General features: G+C 40.2%; 1 protein-coding gene across 1 annotated transcript; it reads right to left on the reverse strand.

Moving 5' to 3' along the window:
• Window positions 1-1,552: 1,552 nt before the first annotated feature.
• On the reverse strand, window positions 1,553-13,507 carry LOC106675171 (tumor necrosis factor alpha-induced protein 2). The gene is given in 13 exon segments (XM_024806192.2): window positions 1,553-2,187; window positions 5,939-6,060; window positions 7,259-7,414; window positions 7,530-7,649; window positions 7,752-7,875; window positions 7,978-8,070; window positions 8,186-8,280; window positions 8,868-8,990; window positions 9,198-9,309; window positions 9,563-9,775; window positions 9,777-10,158; window positions 10,428-10,661; window positions 13,254-13,507. Coding segments are annotated over 13 exon segments (1,977 nt in total). The 5' UTR covers window positions 13,315-13,507; the 3' UTR covers window positions 1,553-2,045.
• Window positions 13,508-20,617: the final 7,110 nt, after the last annotated feature.

The following is a 20,617-nucleotide window of genomic DNA, read 5'->3' on the forward strand; positions in this document are numbered from 1 at the left end:
GGTCCAGATTTGGAGATGATGACAGACAGGAACATGTACAGGTGATGAAGGATATCGGGCTATATTATTAATCAAACCCTAAATTTCAAGCAAACTTATTTCACTTTGTCATTATTGGATAGTGTGTGTAGAATTCATCCATTTTGGAATAAGGCTGTAGTGTGACGAAATCATAAGGCTGTGAATACTTTCCAGATGTGCTGCAGTGTAACAGTGCCAGAACTCACAGGCAGAGAGGGGCAGACTAGCAAGAAGAAAAGAGAAGACCACAAAAAAAGGAGGGAAAGATTAAGAAATAAGTAAAGCATAACAGGTCATCTTCTTACTGAGTGTCAACCATCATACCTGATCATCTACATCACCTGCAAAGGCGAGAGCTGAAGCTTCTATTTCGGCATCTTACAGCTCGAACTGCTGTGGACCAAGGCTGTTGTCCCAGGCCGTAACAGGCTTCAGAGTATATTGACCCATGCAGGTTCCTGCTTAATTTTCATGGGCAAAAAAATCCCCCCTCGCTCTTCTATTTTTTCAAAAATCTTGCCCTTTTAACAGAAAAAGTTAAAAGGTCAAAAGATATTGATAAAAACAACAAACTGACAGACTGTGGAGGTCAGAGTGTCATAGCAGGAAAGCACCATGGAGTTTCTTATCAGCCTGGTTATTCCCAGTCCAATTCATCACTAGATCCTTTAATGAGTTCGCTTTCCTTTACTCCCTCTGCCTCTCATTGGGAAATTTTTTACTGTGACCTCCTCCCCCCTGACTAGGCGACATCCCACGTCCTGCAGTTATGACACACTTTCAGGACAAAAGCCGCATTTTGAAAATAGTTTCCTTCAAGACATGCTCCCCCAGCTCATTAGCTACAAGTATATAAACAATGACTAAATAAACTGGGATTCATTGAGCGTGCCAATGATTTCCCAGAATTGTTCAAAGCTGCTGGAGACACGGAAGAGCAATTCCTCTCTGGGTCGGGAAACCAGTGGATGATTATTGTTAATACTCCCTTGATGAACGGCTCATTAAATATAATCTTTAAAGCCATGTAACCTCGGACTTCACAGGATTTCTTAAAAGACTTCCTCAAAGATCCATGGGTTTCATGCAAGATAATTTCTTAGACATATCAGATTTAGATGATTCCTTATATGATTCAATAAATAAACCTCTAAGAAGGAGAGTTGTAGATTTACACAAGCTGGGAAGATCTTTTAGAACCATTTCTGAACTATTAATGGCTAACTTCCCTCCATGCTACCTTGATCATAGCCTCTCCTCCTCCATGGTTTTGGTGGAGATAGTTGCTGTAGGGTTTGTCTATAATGCTGCATTACCTATCAAGCTATAGTGTTCACTTGTAACCTGCAGTTATCATTCTTATGATTTTTATAATTAACACATGTTGATACTTATTATAGACATTAACTGTAACTCCATTCCCTGTCTGTTGCCAGTACTATTGCTGTTTTTTCCACATACTATAAACCCTACAGTCAGTTTACATGTGGATCATCTACTAAACAGAGTAAACAGTAAAAACAAATTGAGCTGGTTTTTGCACATTTATTAAAAAAAACTCAACTTACATCTATTTATGTACATGAGACATGTATAATTCTCTGTAATACAATATAGCATAAAATACAACTTATGAAAAAACTAGACTTTAATATCATTGTAGTTTTTAAACAAAACGACATATAATAGAACGACACTGACCTGTTTGTAAGTGTGTAAAAACAGACTCTTGCATACTTATTCACAGTTTCTATGAAATGCACAAAAATTGCCAGCATGAATGTAAAATCTAGCTTATGTATACAATAACATACAGTAACTACAGCAAGCATTCACCATCACAGAGTCTGCGTATAATCGGGATTTCAGTCTAAGTAGCATCTGAAGGTTTTTCCCTGGCATTCACTCTGTATGTCTTTACAGAGATAGACTGTAACACAATATAATACACGATAATATTGCTGCTGTGCAACCAAACTCTCAGTCAGTGATACTCTAAGAAGCAAATGTGCGGCTCATCTCACTTAAACTTTGGAGAAAAACTTCCGGGTTCCAGGATCAGCACGGCTCTCTTTCAGTGTGTCTGACAGAGTGGTTTTGACGATTTTCCTGTCGGCTTTGGAGATGTTTGTCTTGAGTTTGAGCAGAGCCGAAACATGTTTTTCACTGTTGGTGACAGAAAGAAGAAAGGGTTTTAAAAAAGTGACGTAAAGTCAGAGACTGTGAAAAAAGGATTGTCATGTGAGAGCTGCCACATTTGATATAGAAAAAATATATATAAAGAAATTGAGCTTTTTTTTTTAGCTAAATAGAATCTGCAATGTTTTATTTCACTTTCAACATACGAATAACAGCAGAAGTTCTAACTTCACTGATCCCGTCTAAACTTGTGTTTCATTGCCATGTTATGTCTTTTTCTGTCTGCCCCTGACACACATCCTTCCTGCAAACACTGAAAGCTGTCAGTAACACATCACCATCATCTAAACTGCTGAGAAGAGGGGAGATGGAAAATGTGACTCAGTCCACCTCTGTTGGAAATGTGACAATAGGTGGAACTCCTACTGCTGAAATGGATCCGTGCCTGAAATGCATGTGATTCTCCATGTGATGGCAAAACCCATGGTCACACTCTACAGTTGGTAACTCTCGTGTATTTTTATTTCTTCATTTGAACACAATAACACACTTTAGTTTCCAATAAGTTTATTGATTGGTTTAAGCACATTCGTTCAATTTGTAAGCGCACATTTAGTTTACTTATTGTGACATGGGACCCTGTAACACACACACACAGTCTCGAAAGTGAAACAGTTCTTTGTTTATGCACACACTCCTCACTCTGTGTCACACACACACGTCTCATGTCAGCTCTCACTGCCAAACAGAACACACAGTTATTGAAACAGTCAGGCACACCTGTTCTTCCCGCCTGCGCACCGCCCTGCGAGCTCACTGTGTCACTCCTCCGCTGCAGCAGGCCAGAAACCACACACACACCCCCACCGCCCGACTGAGGCCAGCCGAACGTACACCCCCGCGAGCAGGAGAGGAAATCGGCCACAACCACCAAAAGTTAGGTGTGAACAGCAGCGGCTCCCCACAGAGAGCCTGTTTTAGCTGCACAAACGCCACCTGGCACTGGACCAGATCGGGGGCACCTTTCCTGGTGAGATCGGTCAAGCGGCTGGCCAGGTCCGCGAACCTAGGCACAAACCGGCAGTAGTAGCCTGCCAGCCCCAGGAGACGTCCCACCTCCTTTTTGGTCTTCCGGCGCAGACAGGATGCAATCGCTGCTGTTTCCTCCACCTGCGGACGCACCTGCCCGTGACAGACTCCCCAACCTGTGCAGTTTTGCTCTCAGGTCCAGCACGTACTGAATCTCATTTTTCACGGGGCTCGACCCTTTCTCCCAGTTTTCTTTAATCAGGTCGAGCACCTTCTATGGCTGTCTGCTCTACAGCAACTCAAAGGAGAAAATCCTGTGGAGGTCTGGGGTACCTCCCTCACTGCAAACAGAGGGTCTAACCAGCGATCCCAATTGCGTTCATCCTCATGTATGAACTTATGAATCATGGACTTTAAAGTCTTGTTCAGCCGCTCCACCAGCCTGTCAGTCTGAAGGAGGTAGACACTGGTCTGAACAGATTTAATGCCCAGTAATTTTTATAGCTCCTTTAGTGTGCGAGACATGAACGCCGTGCCCTGGGTGGTCAGTATTTCTTTTGGAATACCGACCTGGGAGATGACCTTAAACAGGGCTTGCGCACACTTTTCTGCCTCCTCCCCCCAGAGTCAGTGTTAGATGACCCCACGTCTCATCCCCGCATACTGCCCCAGCAAGCTATGTAACCCTGGCCAATTAGTTGGTGTCCAAAATTAGGGGATGCAACAGGCGCTGACCAACTGCCGCCTTTACCCCTTGCGTTTTGCCCTTGTATTGTAGCAGAAGCGGCACCACAGGATACTTGTGTCCCCATACACACATTTCACCTCCACCCATTCTGCTTCCAACGCCCCAGGCTGAACCAAGCTTTGGTGGACCAGGATCTGCGTCCAGCCCGAGTCCACCTTCTTGACACCTTACCGGAATGTGCTACGTACCTCCGGGACCAGGGGCGGGTGCTGTAGCCCCGGCGACGCTGGACGCGGAACACCCGTCCCAACTCATTGGACATTCCCGCAGTAGGTGCCCCGGCCACACACACTTCCAGGACTCTGTGCGGCTCCCCGTGGCTCAGAAGCGCGGCCCCGTGGCCGTCGGGCAATTCTGGGCCACCGGCCTAAAGCAGCGCTGTGAAGGGGTTTGTGGGACCCCACACGCCGGCGCCTAAACTCAGCGTTTGATGAGCTCCGCCGTGTAGCCTCCGGTCTGGTGGCAGGTGATGGAAGCGGACCCAGTGGGCAGTGGCCTCGGCCAGCCCCTCAAAAAACACTGCTCGAGGACCACGAAGTTCAGCACACACGCCTCCTCCAGTGATGGCCCTGAACGTAGCCCCGGACTAGGGCTGGGTATCGTCACTGATTTCTAGAATCGATTCAATTCCGATTCACAAGGTCCCGAATCGATTCGATTCGATTCAATTCAATTTGAATCTGGGAAATTTTGACAGTCAGAAATATTATAATTCAGATCAGTACATTTACATATTTTTGTATCTATAAAAAGGAAGCTGACACACGCAAGACTTTATCAAAGGTGTGAGCGTCACAGCAGATGCCTTTGTGTCAAAGTAGCTGAAGATAAAACACAGAAAAACATGAAGGCGAGTTTCCTGGCCTGGGATTTTATAAAAATATTCTGCAGTACATCAAAAACGAAAGAAAACCATTAATCAACACATGAACATTACCTCTGACGTTACAGCGGTTTTATTAGAGACACGACTAAGCGTTTTGCATTTTGCATCATTTTAAAAAGTTTACATTTGTTCAGTATTGAACGGCAGAAATTAGGTTTTCTTTCCGGAAGAATGTAAAAGGGAAAAAAAACGTCGGCCGACAGCGCTGTAAACAACGGTAGAGTTGTGCGTAACAAGCAAGCGAATAATGAAGAAAACAGATTTTTAGACGGGAAACTGTTGTTGAAGAGAGGGGGGGGGAGGGGGGGAGAGCTGTGCATCGTGGTGGAAGCAAAACAGTAAAAGTCAGAGTGAATTCATGACGATGTTTATGTGAAGCGTAGTTTGGATCTTCTTTTGCTGCTGGTTCAGTCAATATTGTTCGGAGAGACATCAAACTAACAGCTTTAGAATCAGCGCATGAAGGGCGTGAACACAAAGCGCCGACCCGCCGAAACATCAGAATCAGCGAGCTGTCAGCTTTCAGCCCCGACTGTGAGAAGGGCGACATCTAACTGATTCTGATGTTGCGCTGTGTGTTTAAGTCTTTGTGCAGAATCCGTGTTCCTGCTCTCATTTACTGTCTTAGCTGTTTGGTGGTTCTTGAAATTTTGTGAGATTTCACCAGAGATTCTGGCATTTCGGGCAAAATAAATTTATATTAAAAAATTGATTCAGGATTTTAATGAATCGATTTTACGTTATCCAAGCCAGAATCGATTTTAATCGATAAATCGATTATAAAAACCCACCCCTACCCCAGACCTTTGCTAAACTGAAGACCAGAACAAGACAGTTTGGTTTCTGGTGCCACATTTGGAAAAAACTCTCCTTTTAACTCTAATTAACAAGAATTATTGACTTCATCTACTCACAGCTGCTGCTGCTTCTCTCATGCCAGCATGTTTTATTTAGTTCTCTGTTTCAGTGCACTATCAGTGAAACTGGTAATGTAAAATAGAAAGGCAGCACATCTACTTTCAGCTCATGTTAGTTCCCATGAATGTAGCTCATCCTGCTCACAAGATATATCTGATACCAATTAAGATGTTTCGCTCAGTCAGCTTCCTGTTTACCTGAGGTCGGGATAAGCAGATCCCAGTGAAACGATTTGCATCTGTATGGCAGGAATATCTTGGAGTTTTAGCACTTCTGCAATCTTGGTCAGGATTTCCTTTAACCAGTCTTGTTTGGATCCCTGTGAAGACAAATCAGCGACGTCAGTTTAGTCTGCAAGTTTCCCCAAACTGTAATCAGCATAGCTGCTGTTTTTGGAAATAATGATGTTTTTTCTTCTGGAGTAATTGCACTGGAATTTTAAGCTAGCTGGGCAGTAAATGTGAATTTTAAATTCTTTCAGTTACACAGGCTGAAAATTTGCTCCAGTCCTGTACTGCAATGGCAAAGGATTCATTTTAGCTTATTATAATCCCTGTATCATAATAGTGACCCCCTCCCACTCCTTGTCCTCTCATCATTCCAGATCCAATATCTATTGAGAAATGTCTTTTTTCTATTTCTTACTGATTTTTCTTTTTATTCACTTGATTTTAAAAGTATAACCAAAGTAAGAGGGTAAATTTCAAAACTTAAATACAGCCCGTCAACGGTTCTTTTAGTGTAGTTAGTTGAATTTGTGACTAAGGTTGTTCGCCTCATTCCGCTTCCTTGGTACCACCAACACCCAGGTCCTCAAGTGGGAGCCCACCATCACCTCCGTCATAAGGCCCAGCAGAGGATGTACTTGCTGAGGCAGCTGAAGAAATTCAACCTGCCAACAACACTGCAATCATTGAGTCCATCCTCATCTCCTCCATTACCGTGTGGTATGATGGAGCCACCATCAGGGACAAACAGACTGCAGCGTGTTGTGTGCTCTGCTGAGATGGTGATTGGCTGCAGACTCCCATCTCTGCAGCACCTGTACACCTCCAGGACACTGGGGCGTGCAACTCGGATCACAGCTGACCCTTCTCATCCTGGACACAGCTTGTTCGACCTGCTCCCCTCAGGCAGAAGAACAGTTTCTTCCCCTCTGCTGTTGGACTCATGAACAATAACCATATGACTGTTCCCACCACAAACACATGACACTATACTGTGTTCTGTGCATCTGTTCCATTTTTGCACTGATCATCACCTGCATACATGTATATATCAATCTGCTTAGCACTTTTAATTTAAATTTTTATGTTTATTTAAGCGTTTGTCTCACAGTATGTTTTGCAATAAGTACCACAGCAATTTCCTAATGTTGTAAACCTGCTCAACATTTGACAATAAAACCCTTTCTGATTCTGATTCACCCTGTCAAACAATGTTTTGCTGATCAGTGTTTGTGCTTGATTGATTTAATTTGTGTCTCAGTTAAAGTGTGCAGTGAAGGTGAGTCTCACCATTCTGGCAAACAGCTCGTGCAGTTTCTCTCCATTTTCTTGCACAGTCTCGTAAGCCTTCTGCTGCTGATTGCTGTCCTTCAGTTTGACCTCTCCTTTCAGGAGACTCTGGACATATTCCACTGTCATTTCCTGGTGAAGCCGACCAATCAGCTCCTGAATTTAAACCAAGTATTTAAGTAGTCAGAGCGCATCATAATCCTTTTATTAAAAAGGTGGCAATGAAGGCAATAATGGCCATTCAGTCCATTATAAAGTTTCCTCCTTTTACCTGGTAAGAGGACTGACTGGAACCCTGAAGTTCCTGAAGCTCGTCTTCAGTGCTGTTCAGCAGCTTCTCAAACGTGTTCTTCTTCAGCCAGTCACTGGTTCCCAGTTTCTGGTAGTGTGGCTGTGTGAGGAACAAATAACACAGTTTTTTAAAATCTTTGATTAAGACATGTTAGGATTTAATCCTGAGGATTATTGATATCTGCAGTTGTAAAGAACTTACTTTGAGGATCTTGTGCACAGGGGTTAATAAATAAGTGTGGGCAGACTGTTTCATCTCAGTCAGGACCTGCAAACAGTTTTCCCGCACATTCTCTGGGAACAGATCGTGCTTCTCAAAGAAGTCCCTTTAGACAGACCACACAGGACACATTAGCTCACAGTGACGTATTCTCCTTTTATGATGAAGTTAAAATCTGAATTTCCATCTAACTGGATCAGAAACAAACCTGAACTGTTCGACACAGCTGAGGTTTGCCTTTATGAAAGCTTTGCTGTGCGGTTTGTTCTGCCTTATGATGTCTTCATGAAACTCTTTATACCTGCAGAAGATTAAGAACAGCTTTCACTTTTATTATCTTGTTATTACCAAACGTAAAACTAAAATGTATTTTCAAATTTAAATATTTAAAAGACAGCCTTGTGAAGCCTTGTTACCTCTGCATGAAGTCTGTCAGGTTGGATGTTATTTCCTGGGCCTTGTGTCGGTCTCTTACAGTTATATGTGCTGATGTCACCATGCCGTTGATCAACTGAAGACAAATGTATTGACAAATCAGTGTCAGTTTCAAGCTCCCAAAGCACTTTACACAGCAATGCACTTCCATCATTTTCAGATCCAGTTAAGCACCAGGAACCAAACCCAGTGCTTTACAATGTTAGTGACAAACCCAAGTGATTAAACTACAGAACCATGGGAGGGTTTGAAACTGTGACTCTGATCCGACAGTAAATACGTTTCTATAAATGACCCAAACAAAAATAATTGTCTTCCTTGTTTGTTAATCTTTTTCTCAAAGTTTCTCAAAGTCTTTTTCAGTTTGGTTAATATGTGCAGCAGGCTGGAAAATATTTGTCGGCACTTCTTAAGTGTTCTACAGTGAATAACAGAGGAAATGTGATGTCAAAACAATGTTACGTCAATATTTAACCACAACATAGTCAACAATTGTTGACCAAATCATCATGGTCAACAATTAGAAGTCAACAAATGCAGGACTCACTATAAGGATCCTTGAAGTTGGCCACCACAAGTGACACCTTTCACATTGTATTAATACATTTTCATAAAAGCATCGATTTCAGCCTTTTTAATAACAAGTTTATGCAGCAACTGTACCTGGATGACATCATAGGCCACAGGACTGGAGTAGCAACCATCATCTCTTGTCGGCTCCTTTCCTTGATCCCACTCTTTCTTTGCTTCATCCAATACTCGGCCAATATAAATCATCAGGTCGCTCTAAACACACAACAACACACAGCTGCCAGTTTTAAACCGCTTTCATGTGTAAAGATTTAATTACTGACAGTAATAATTACATCTACAATATTATGTTCAAAAAAATTAAACCAACAACTCTTTGATGCTTGTCTTGCACATCTCACTTTAAGCCCTGCAATGACCATACTGATTAACTGGATACACGCCTCAGATACACTGTGTTACCTGTTGTTTGCTGAGGTACTGCTCCTCCAGAGGTTTCAGTAACTCATCAGGAAGCAGGTTTCCCAGCGCTTCAGTATTGATATTACTGGCCAGCTCAGGTTTTTCAAGGATTCTGGTACACAGAGCAGATAACACATGAGTTTCTATAAACACCCCAAGTTGTGTTTAGTCTACAAAAATGTCATTTTATTTAGCACATTAAGAAAACAAGAAATTAGCTGTTACATTTGTATTATTATTCACTATCTGTAATTGCTCAGGTATTTATTCTTCTAAAAACAATGAAGGACCTCACACTGACAGACATCCTCATGTTTAGTCACAGAAAGATGCTGCTTCAAACAATAATTGAACTGGTGGCTTACCCTGGATAAAACTCCTTCACCCATCGCAGGAGGAAGCTGCAGTCCTTGTCATCCAGAACAAAGTCTGCAATCTGTTTGAGTCTTGCGCTGAAAGTTTGATGGTACTGTCTTGCATAAAAGTTACAGATGTCCATCTCTGGTGGGTAGCAGTTGTTCACAATCTCCACCACCCACTGCATGTCCTTCTTCACCTGTTTGCCCAATGAGGCTCGATGGGTTCTCCAAACGACTATACACTAATTCATGAAGCACTTTGTCATGGTGCTCCTTCCACTTCTTGGGCCTCCAGGCTGGTGGTGTCTGGCATCTTTGTCTCCCCAGGTCCTGCTCTTCCTCAAGCTTGATGGCTTTCACTGCTGATATCAAAGCAAACACCTCTTCCTCACAGCTGAGAGAAAGACTCTGCTGCACGGTCTGCTCTAAACGCTTTTCAAGGGCTTCATAGTCTGCAGCAAGCTTTTTTACTGCTTCCTCGTGAGCTTTGAGTGCATCAGCCTCTGTTATCTCTCCAAACAGATGTTTCTCCCTGTCTATCAACAGTTGAGCGGCTTCGAACAGGTTTTGTCCTTCAAGGCATTCCTCAAAAGTAGTAGTCACTGGTGGAGAAAAACAAAGATAAATAATCTTTAAACAGTTCATATTTCTCCTAAAATAAGGTATTTAACATTTCTGGAAGAAATGGAGAACCTTATTTCTGTAACAGAGGTGTTTTTCACACATCAGCACTATTTTCCACAAAATTTTGTGGAACAACCGTAACATCAATTTCCTTTCTTTTTTTAATATGTCACACAAAACATAATTTAGTTGAGATACAGAGGGTTAACAGGAAATAGCTAATAACAGCTGGATGTATGTCACCTACCAACTGGCCGCTCTTCTTCAGTAGGTGATTGGTGTCCATCAGTAGTGGAAGGACCGTTGTCACTGGGTTGACCTGTGGGGCTTCGCCAGAACTTTTTAAACCATTTTCCTCCAGCTCTTAAAGTTTGTTCAGGGGAACTGTTGGACGTGCCTGTTGTGGATGAATCCGACTGTGTCCGCATTCTTCTCCAGGTTGTAAAACGTGACCAACAGGCCAAGAAAGGTGCTGAGGAATCTGCAATTTAAAAAAAAACCTGCTTTAATATACATTTTTTTAATATGATTGGCATAAACTAAACATTTTAGCCTTGTTTATAGCATGACCGTGAAATTAAAAATAGATTAAACCATAAATCTGCAATATGTACATTGTCATAATACATAATAATCAATAAATAAATACATTGAATTGCTTTGAATTCCAATAAGATTACATAAAGAACAAGTGAAACTGTCATGTTTCATGCAGGAAGGAAGATGAAAAAACACTTTTTACAGAACAACACATTTAAAAATGAGACATAAACAACATCAGCCCTAACACAACAAAGAAAACTACTGACATCATCCAATCGAATTACAACAATACACCAAAGTAAGTCTGTAAAACGTATTTTTGTGGCCAAACAAACTATCCACATGATATATATCTATAAAGAACATAAAACATCTTTCAGATTCTACGTCACAGTCACTGCTTTGAAAGTAACTGCAGCTGCTGTGAGCTTTTATGCCTAACGAGACAAGCTCCTCCTGCTCAGACGATGTAGGGAAATTTCAGAGAGACCCACAGAGCCACGCATGCAATCCCTCCCCTTCCAAAGCGCGCGCACACACACAGACACACACGCACGCACGCACTTAACCAGATTGTTTGCAGGTCAGAAAGTCTCGGTGCGTAGTATGCTTTGGATGGCACTGACAAATAAAGACTTTTGCTTTTGTTTGGTGACTCAGTGAAACATCGAGCTGACTGTTATGACAGACAAACATAAAAGCAAATGAAATAAAATGTTTGAAAACAAATCTGAACAAGTACTAAAATGATTTTTCTTTCTGCCAAATGATGTATCCTTGCAATTTTCTGTTGTTACAGCAGCATTCAGGACCAGAATAACACACTAATGCAGTCACAAAAGTAAATGATGCTTTAACTTGGTTTGGGTATCAGTTAATTATTAAAGGTTTATTTGTACATGTGAACAGACTCTTTAGATCTGCTATTTTGTTTTAATACAGAAAAAGTCCAGTATGACTTACTTACTTATTTTGGTTTCATATTGTTCTTTCTGGTGTTTACATTGCATCTTTTAAACGACTGACATCCACTTTGACCTTTCTGCTGCTGTGTGGATACACACTGCAGGTATATCTTTTACTAAGTCAAACAAACATTTATCCAGGCCTGAGTTACAGAGGGCTGCAGTCTACACAGAGACACCCAGATCTCTCTCTCCCTAGCTCTTCCAGTATAGGGCACTGAGCTGTTCCTGGGTCATCCAGGAGAATCTCTCCAGTGTAGGGGTGTGCCTGAGAGCCTTATCCCAGCTGGATATGCTTGAAAGCTCTCACCTAGGAGGCTCCCTAGTCACATATCCACACCAGTGGCTGCTTTCCATGTGGAGGAGCAGCAGTTCTGAGATTCTCACCCCATCTCTAAGTGAAAGTCCCCCTACCCTCTTAGAAAGGTTATTTCCAGCATTTGTATCCACAGTCTCATGTTTTTGGTCACTACCAAGAGCTCTTGGCCATTAGTGAGTGTAGGAACATAGACCAGCTAAATGTCACCATTTAATTTAAGACAAAAAATACAAAAAAACCCCCACCCACATTATCTGTAAAAAAGGTGCTTGCTCAGGTAGTCCAGCAGGTCGTTTACCAGTTGGAAGGTCTGCGGATTGATCCCTGGCTCCTCCAAACTGTGTGTGGAAGTATCCTTGGGCAAGATACTGAACCCTGAGTTAATCCTGATGCATTCATCAAAGTGTTAGTGTGTTCATGACTGAGACTTTGGCATCAAACACCATTTCTGCAATTTGTATGAGTCCTACAGTCCTGTCAAAAGGACACAGTGGACTTCTATGTTGATGCCACATTAGTGGCGGTTGGGCAAACAGAGTACACAGACTTTCTGTTCAAATTAAAAGGAACAACAGCTTGGTCAGGCAGAAAGGATTTTACTCAACATTGTGGAAGAGGTGCCAGGAGATGAGTTGGAGCAAGGCAGGATCAGAGCGCTCTGAAGGCTTTAAGTATTATGATGTCTAGATGGAGAAATGACAACAACACATACACGCACAAACCCCTGCGTAGGCTCCTCTAAACCCTTTAGCTCCTTGCTCTGTTGCGCTATATAAACACCAGTCCATTTAAGATGCCTTTCTTTCTTGATCCTGATCTGGGAGATGTAATTATTGGACTAACAAAAAGAAAACGACAAGCACACACTCGTACACTTTGGGAGGAAATCCACGCAGGTGCAGGAAGAACATGCAAACGCTCCACATGAAGGCCCCGCTTGTTGCTGTAGAGCGCTAACCACTAAAGTGAGGCACAAAAGGTCAAAACCAGTTTTGTTTTCTTGCTCTGGTGTTTTTTCAGATCTAAGGCAATTGTTCTTCCCCTTCAAGACCCTCTATGATTTCATACAAAATTGCAACAGCAATTGAGAAACATTCAAAGTGTCTCTTTTGCAATTTAAATGACTTCAACTGATTTTTATAGTAACATTTTTGTCAGTTAAAAGTGTCAGCCACATTCGACCTGTGTGGTTTTTACTGCCTATAACTTAAATTTCCTGCTGTGATGCAGTAACAGTTTTTCTTACCCTTCACTCTGCAGGATCTGCAGGATCTGCGGGGGAAGCAGCGGGGAAATGTCGAACACATTTTCCTTAATGCAGCAACTAACAGTCGTGTCTCAGCAGCAGTGATGGGAATAACGGCGTTACAAGTAACGGCGTTACTTTTTTCACTAATGAGTAATCTGGGTTACCGTCACTAACAAGAAAATGCAGTGCGGTCGCGTTACTATTTTTCAACAAGCAGACGGTCAAAGCTGTCTTCAGCTTACCGCATCTTATATCAGTTCCATGTAAGTAGCTGTCTACGTAAGTAATCTGGGCACAACAGCTTTAAGCAGCTAGGCGCGCTCCCGCAGACGGTTATCACTTTCTGGCAGACATCACTTTTTGGCACAACACCTGGAGTTAATGGGGCAAAACAATCACATGAGTGCTGCTGTTTGACTGAGGAAGAATAAAGTAGTCGTGTTAAGCCAATCACATGACCACTTCAAGACAAAGCAACAAGGTAATATTTACCAGTTTTTAAATTGTGTTAATAGGCCACGTAAAACCAGAGTCATGATAAACAATATACACGCGTGTTTTTTCCTGAATACTTTCATCACTTTTAGCAAGCTAGCAAGCACTCTCTGCTTATGAGCAAAAAATTAAAAAACAAACAAACCAAAAAACAGCCGGTTCCTGTTGGTGGAAAAATGCACCATGTCGACCAATCAAAAAATGATATGGCAATATGACATTTGGTTGTTTAGGGAAGTTTTAGGAGTGACGGCGAGAGAGAGAGAGAGAGAGAGAGAGAGAGAGTGTGAGTGAGTGAGAGAGAGAGCGAGAGAGAGAGACAGCAGAAAAAAGAGAGAGAGCGAGTTTTAAGATGTGAGAGATTTGTGACGTTTAGCGTGTTTGGAGTGTGTAGTTAATGTGTTGTCTTGTGTAGTTAGTGTGTAGTGTTGTGGATAGTTTTGTGTTGTGTGTCAGAACAATGAGGCGACTGCTGTCTCCAGGTAGAAACAGGAGTGATGCACCTGCTCCTGTCAGACCTGCAGGTATCAGGCTGTGATGTTCTTCTTTACAGTGGACAGAAATTATTGTTTGGAGTGGCACAAATAATTTGTGTGGCATCTTATTGAATGCAGCTGATTGTTATATAAATAGTTTGAAGTGGTTAATTTAAAAGGGGTAAAAGGTAAATGGCTGCAAACAGCTTTGGTGTTTGCAAAAAGTGTGCATAGGATTTTAAAATTGACCATTTATATTGCATTTAAAGTTATGAAATATGATTCATTAACCATGTTTGTGGTTGTTACATTAAAAATATAACTTTCTACTCAGATTTTATGGTTTTTGTTTCATTTTAGATCAATTGTGTTAATACAGTATGTCAAAATGAAAACATGACTGTAAATTCAGACATGTGAGGTTGTGCTGAAAAGGATGATACCAAACAAGGCAAAGTAAACAGTATTTAAAGGTGAAATGTAGAGGAAATATCAAAAGTAGTTAAAAATTGCCAATTACACCCTGGACCCCAGAGGGTTAAACATTTTTTTTTAAACTAACGCAATAGTTACTTTTCAAGTAATTAATTACTTTTAGAATATTCTAACTCGGTTACCAACTCAGTTACTTTTTTTGAAGTACCTAGTAACTATAACTAGAAAAATTTGCATTTCCTGCGAAAATGCAGTGTGGATGCTTTAAAGCTGAAGCTGTCTGCAAAAACTAGCTGAAAAAGCTGAAAAGTTGCAGAAATTGTAAAAACTTTGCAGAAGCAAAGGAACTTTGCTAAAATGGAATAACTTAGCAGAACTGGAATATCTTAGAGGAAACATAATACTTGGCAGAAATACAATAGCATACCAGAACTTAGCAGAAATATTGTAACTTACCAGAAACATGATAACTTCTCAAAAATACAAGAATTTAGGAGAAATAGTATAAGATAACAGAAAGAATGTATTTAGCCAAAAATACTTAAGCATTACAGAAACACTATGATTTAGAAAAATAGTACAACATAGCAGAAATACTGTGATTTACCAGAGACACTGTGATGAACTATGAATATTGTAATTTTAAATCAATACTATGTTTCAGCACAAATACTATAATTTGACAGAAATACTATAATTTGGCAGAAATACCATGTTTCAGCACAAATACTCTGGTTTAGCACAAATATTATAACATAGCAGAAATACAATTATATAGCAGAAATGCTATATTTAGAAAGAAAAATATAATATAGTAGAAATAGTATGATTTAGCAGAAATACTACAATATAGCATAATAACAATGATTTAGAACAAATACTATGATTGAACAGAATAGTAATAACTTAAGTGAAAATACTGGAAAATGTAAGATGACAAGCTGAAAAAAAAAAAACGGAACATGGTTAAGTTCCCTCAAAACTAATTGTTATTCACCTGTGAAAAAAAAAGAAAAGAAATAAAAATAAATTTAAAAAACAAGAAGGAACAGCCAACAGATACACACAAAATCAAATATGTATACAGAAATGCACAGAGAGAGAGACACACGGAGTATGGGCAGAAATCTGTGCCATCAGAAACTGAATTTGAATAAGTTAAATTTGAATTTGAATTGCTCAGACTGAATCTGAATTGTAACTTGAATAAATGCTTTTGAAAACCGAATTTGAATTAGTCTCATTTGAAATTGAATTTATGGTTTGAAAATGATCATCACTAAATTGAAATTGAATTTTATATTTTGAAAATGAATTGATTTGCTTTGAAACTGCATTTTATCCTTTAAAAATTCAGCTCTCGAATAATTTCAGTTTCACTTCTCACCATTCAGTTTCAGTTCTACAATTCAATTTCAGTTCCAAAATTCAGTTTTTTGGAACTTACATCCGGTTCCGGTTCAAGCGCAGATTAATAGAACTACGTTTTACTAGCGGACCGAAAGTGTTACTGACGGGAATCTACAGCATCTTTAGCTGAATTAAGACTTCAGAAGTCATTCGTCATGTCGAATGACCAGCGGATAAACTCTCAGGTTGGTAATAAATGTATTACATGTATAAGAACAAGCATCATGTTAACAAATGATAGCCGTACAGTAACTGTTATGCTTATTGTAGCTGTTAGCTAAAAACGCTAATTTAGCGTAGTTTGCCCTGAATTCAGCTTTGACAACAAATATGATCGACTGTTTCTAGTAGAATTCCAAAGTTGTCATCTTGGACCCTCTCAGAGTACCCCCTCTGTATGCTTGCAGAGACCCCTACAGTAGGGAAACATGCAAAACGGTGTCCAAACCTTTGTGTTTTAGCTTTATTTATGTCTTACACAGCATCCCAACTCTTTAGCTAACTTAATAACTTTAGCTAAAGTGAATAGTTAGTCTAATTCATTAGTGCAGCATTACTGGGTCACCTCTGTTTGAAGTGATATAATGTGATATACAACTATCACTGAAACAGCAAACTTTGTAAATAAGCAAACAACACTTCTCATTCTCTAAGCGTTTGGCCACAGCTGTAGATTACACTATCAGTGCTTATTCACTCTTAACAATAATTACATTTCTAAATTTACTTTGTGCATTTACAGGTAAACAATATCTAATATTTTATCTAAATGACTGCTTTGTCTTTGAAAAGGGTGAAGAGCCTGAGGCCGGTGACAGTCCAGTTCTACTCTAAGTACATCCTTACTGTGGCTCACAGGACAAGGCCACATTCCTGTCCTGCCAGAAGAGAAGAGAAGCTTCAGAGTCTTCATGCAGTTCAACCACACCTGTCATATTCCATATGACAGGGGTCTCAAACTCCAGTCCTCAAGGGCCAGTATCATGCAACTTTTCCATGCCCTCGAGGACTGGAGTTTGAGACCCCTGCCGTATGGTGTTTATGCTGTTTTCTACCCCACAGTTACAGCATGTCTGACTGCCTGTTCAGCATATGCAAAAATATATGAGTTTAAGCATGTGATGACTAAGGCCTTCCATTATGGTGTTTGTCATCACATGTCACAGACATCTGGATGATCATTTGGAATAAACTAAAAACTAAAAACTTGTTACTTCATCTTATCTTTATTATTGTTCTTATTTTACATTGTTAGGCATTAGGTTTATTTGTAGTAGTCCTTTCCAACTTCTTTCCCTCTTCCATGTTACTGTGGCAGCTTGTCAGCATCTATTTGGGGTTGGGAGTGGAACAGAAAGTAAGGAAATCCAAAGTGCCATTAAAACCAGGAGAGGTTCTTATATTTCAGAAGAAGGGATTAATTCAAAAGACCTCAATGCCATATTTTATTTAGGAACCCTAGAGAGCACTTTGCAAAATAACACATTCTTATAATTTCACCCTCAGATGAGCCAAGCTACGACTGTCAGGGAAGGTGATGTAGGTACAGAGCATATGAGAGTGGTTAAGTTTGTCTCTTGTCTAGATGAAGGCACAAGAGGGATGGATGGCAAGGCGTAGAGATTCAGTATCTTCAGTCTTCAGTGGACACTCCATTTCTGGCACAAAACACCTGTAACAGATGGTCGATTTAGGAGGTGACCCGACAACTTCAGCCTGTCGAACATATTAATGGAGCAGTATGTTTAAAAATAAAAAATCGAATTAAGTAGAATTATTATGGTAGTTAAACACAGTGATAGTTGTATATCACATTATATCACTTCAAACAGAGGTGATCCAGTAATGCTGCACTAATGAATTAGACTAACTATTCACTTTAGCTAAAGTTATTAAGTTAGCTAAAGAGTTGGGATGCTGTGTAAGACATAAATAAAGCTAAAATACAAAGGTTTGGGCACCGTTTTGCATGTTTCCCTACTGTAGGGGTCTCTGCAAGCACACAGAGGGGGTACTCTGAGAGGGTCCAAGATGACAACTTTGGAATTCTACTAGAAACAGTCGATCATATTTGTTGTCAAAGCTGAATTCAGGGCAAACTACGCTAAATTAGCGTTTTTAGCTAGCAGCTACAATAAGCATAACAGTTACTGTACGGCTATCATTTGTTAACATGACGCTTGTTCTTATACATGTAATACATTTATTACCAACCTGAGAGTTCATCCGCTGGTCATTCGACATGACGAATGACTTCTGAAGTCTTAATTCAGCTCAAGACGCTGTAGATTCCCGTCAGTAACACTTTCGGTCCGCTAGTAAAACGTAGTTCTATTAATCTGCGCTTGAACCGGAACCGGATGTAAGTTCCAAAAAACTGAATTTTGGAACTGAAATTGAATTGTAGAACTGAGACTGAATGGTGAGAAGTGAAACTGAAATTATCCGAGAGCTGAATTTTTAAAGGATAAAACGCAGTTTCAAAGCAAATCAATTCATTTTCAAACCATAAATTCAATTTCAAATGAGACTAATTCAAATTCGGTTTTCAAAAGCATTAATTCAAGTTACAATTCAGATTCAGTCTGAGCAATTCAAATTCAAATTTAACTTATTCAAATTCAGTTTCTGATGGCACAGATTTCTGCCCATAACGGAGGGTCTATGCCAGTCAACCAGTCTGAATATATTATATTTTTTCCAACAATGAGATGCTGCCCTAAACAGGGTCTCTCTCTCTCTCTCTCATGCACACACACAGGGAGAGAGAAGCACGTTTTCAGTCAAGCAGCCTGGGAGCTGCTAAATTTGAATCCACAGAGGCTGTGTACTTTTTCCCGCCAAAACAGGTGCACACACACAGCACAGAGACAGGATTTTTGCAGTCTATTTCTCATAATGACGACTCCCCTCAAACAAATGACCATAATTTCCTAACCGTAGGGGCTAGAACGGTCATTCTTACACCGTTTTGTTCAGAAGAGATGGGGGAATCTTAAAGTGTTGACAATTTATCATTAAAATATGAATTATTAAAGATATTTGACTTCTAATGCACCATAACTGAGTAGAGCAAAGCAAAAACTGCCTTGACTTGCCCTCAAACAACGCTTTCTAACTCTAAATCTATTTAGAGTATCAATATCATTCTTTCACCGTAAGAGACAGCAGGCTTTGGTGAACAGTCATGGAAATTTTCAGGTCTCTGTGGAAATCCATTAAAAAGATATGACGAGAGAAAAAAGTGGTTCATTTCCAGAGTTTGAAATCTGAAGAAATCTGAGCGAAGGACGAATTTCCTACCCTCAAACAAGTCCAATTCATTTCAGAACGGTAATAGGTGAGAAAATAATTCTTGAATTGTGAGCGTCAGGAGTGTCTGAAGATATACTGGGACAAGCCTTATATCTTAACTTTGCTTCGTTAAGGAGATATGACGATTGGAATATGCCTCTCATTACAGAAATCAAGCGGTGATTTTGAACAAGCTCTCCATTGACTTTCTATGGAGAGTTTTGCGACTTTGTGTTGGTCTGAGGAGATTTGCCAAAATTCTATAAATCCTACAACAATGATAGTGACATTTTCGGAAAGCCAGCAAAAATACCCACGTTTTGATGTATAATTTGTGGAAGTTGAGTGAAAATTGAGCAAGTAGCAAGAAGTTGTTCGGACATGAAGAGAAGACTGCAAATCCTTCAGTGGCACACTGGAAGCCAAGTGCATAGCAACCATAACAACGCATGTATTTTGTGAAAAATCACAATTTTGCAACTGAAAACTTTAAGAGGCATAAAAGTAAAACGGTAAAAGATTTGAAAAAGCTGATTTATACCTGAATAGCCCAATAATTTGAGAACATTTTAAAGTTTGAATGGTTGCTCTACGTGAAAATATGAGGAAGTAGTTAAGTTTTAGAAACAAGCAAATTTTAGCAGAATTGCAGAAGTTTCCCATTCATTTCAATGGGACAAATTAAGCTTAATATTTTAAAAAGTATAATAGTGAAAAATACCAAAAGACATAGCACACATTAGCAGAAATAGCAGAATAGTTTAAAATTTGAACGGTGAAAATCGGCTGAAAATTGTGGAAGTAGTTAAGTGCCAAAAAGTGTACGGAAGTCCCAAGAGGAACTCAATCCGGTTGTTCAGTGTTGACGCGACGAATCCTACTTCCGGGTCTAAAGTAGTCTGCGTTTAATATGGCTTTTGTGTTGTTAACATGTTTAATGTTATGTATTTTCTTCTATTTAATCTCAAAAAGCTCCTAAAACAGTCAGTGATCACTGTTGACCTCCCTCGGCTTTTATTACCGCTAATCATTTATTTAAGCTCAGTTTTTAAAACCTTAGGATGTAACTACAGCCCAGCCCATGCAGCAGTATATGAATGACTAACCTCGTATTGTGGATGGATTATCTCAGTTGTTCTCCTGGCTGAAGTTTGGTCCTTTTACAGCATCCTGCCATGCAATTACATTTGTTCCTGACCACCGAGAACACTCACGTTAACTTTTATCGAGTGGGAAAAAAAGTTAGCTTGT

Source organism: Maylandia zebra, linkage group LG19 (assembly GCF_041146795.1).
Source record: "Maylandia zebra isolate NMK-2024a linkage group LG19, Mzebra_GT3a, whole genome shotgun sequence".
In the NCBI taxonomy this organism is placed as follows: Eukaryota; Metazoa; Chordata; class Actinopteri; order Cichliformes; family Cichlidae; genus Maylandia; species Maylandia zebra.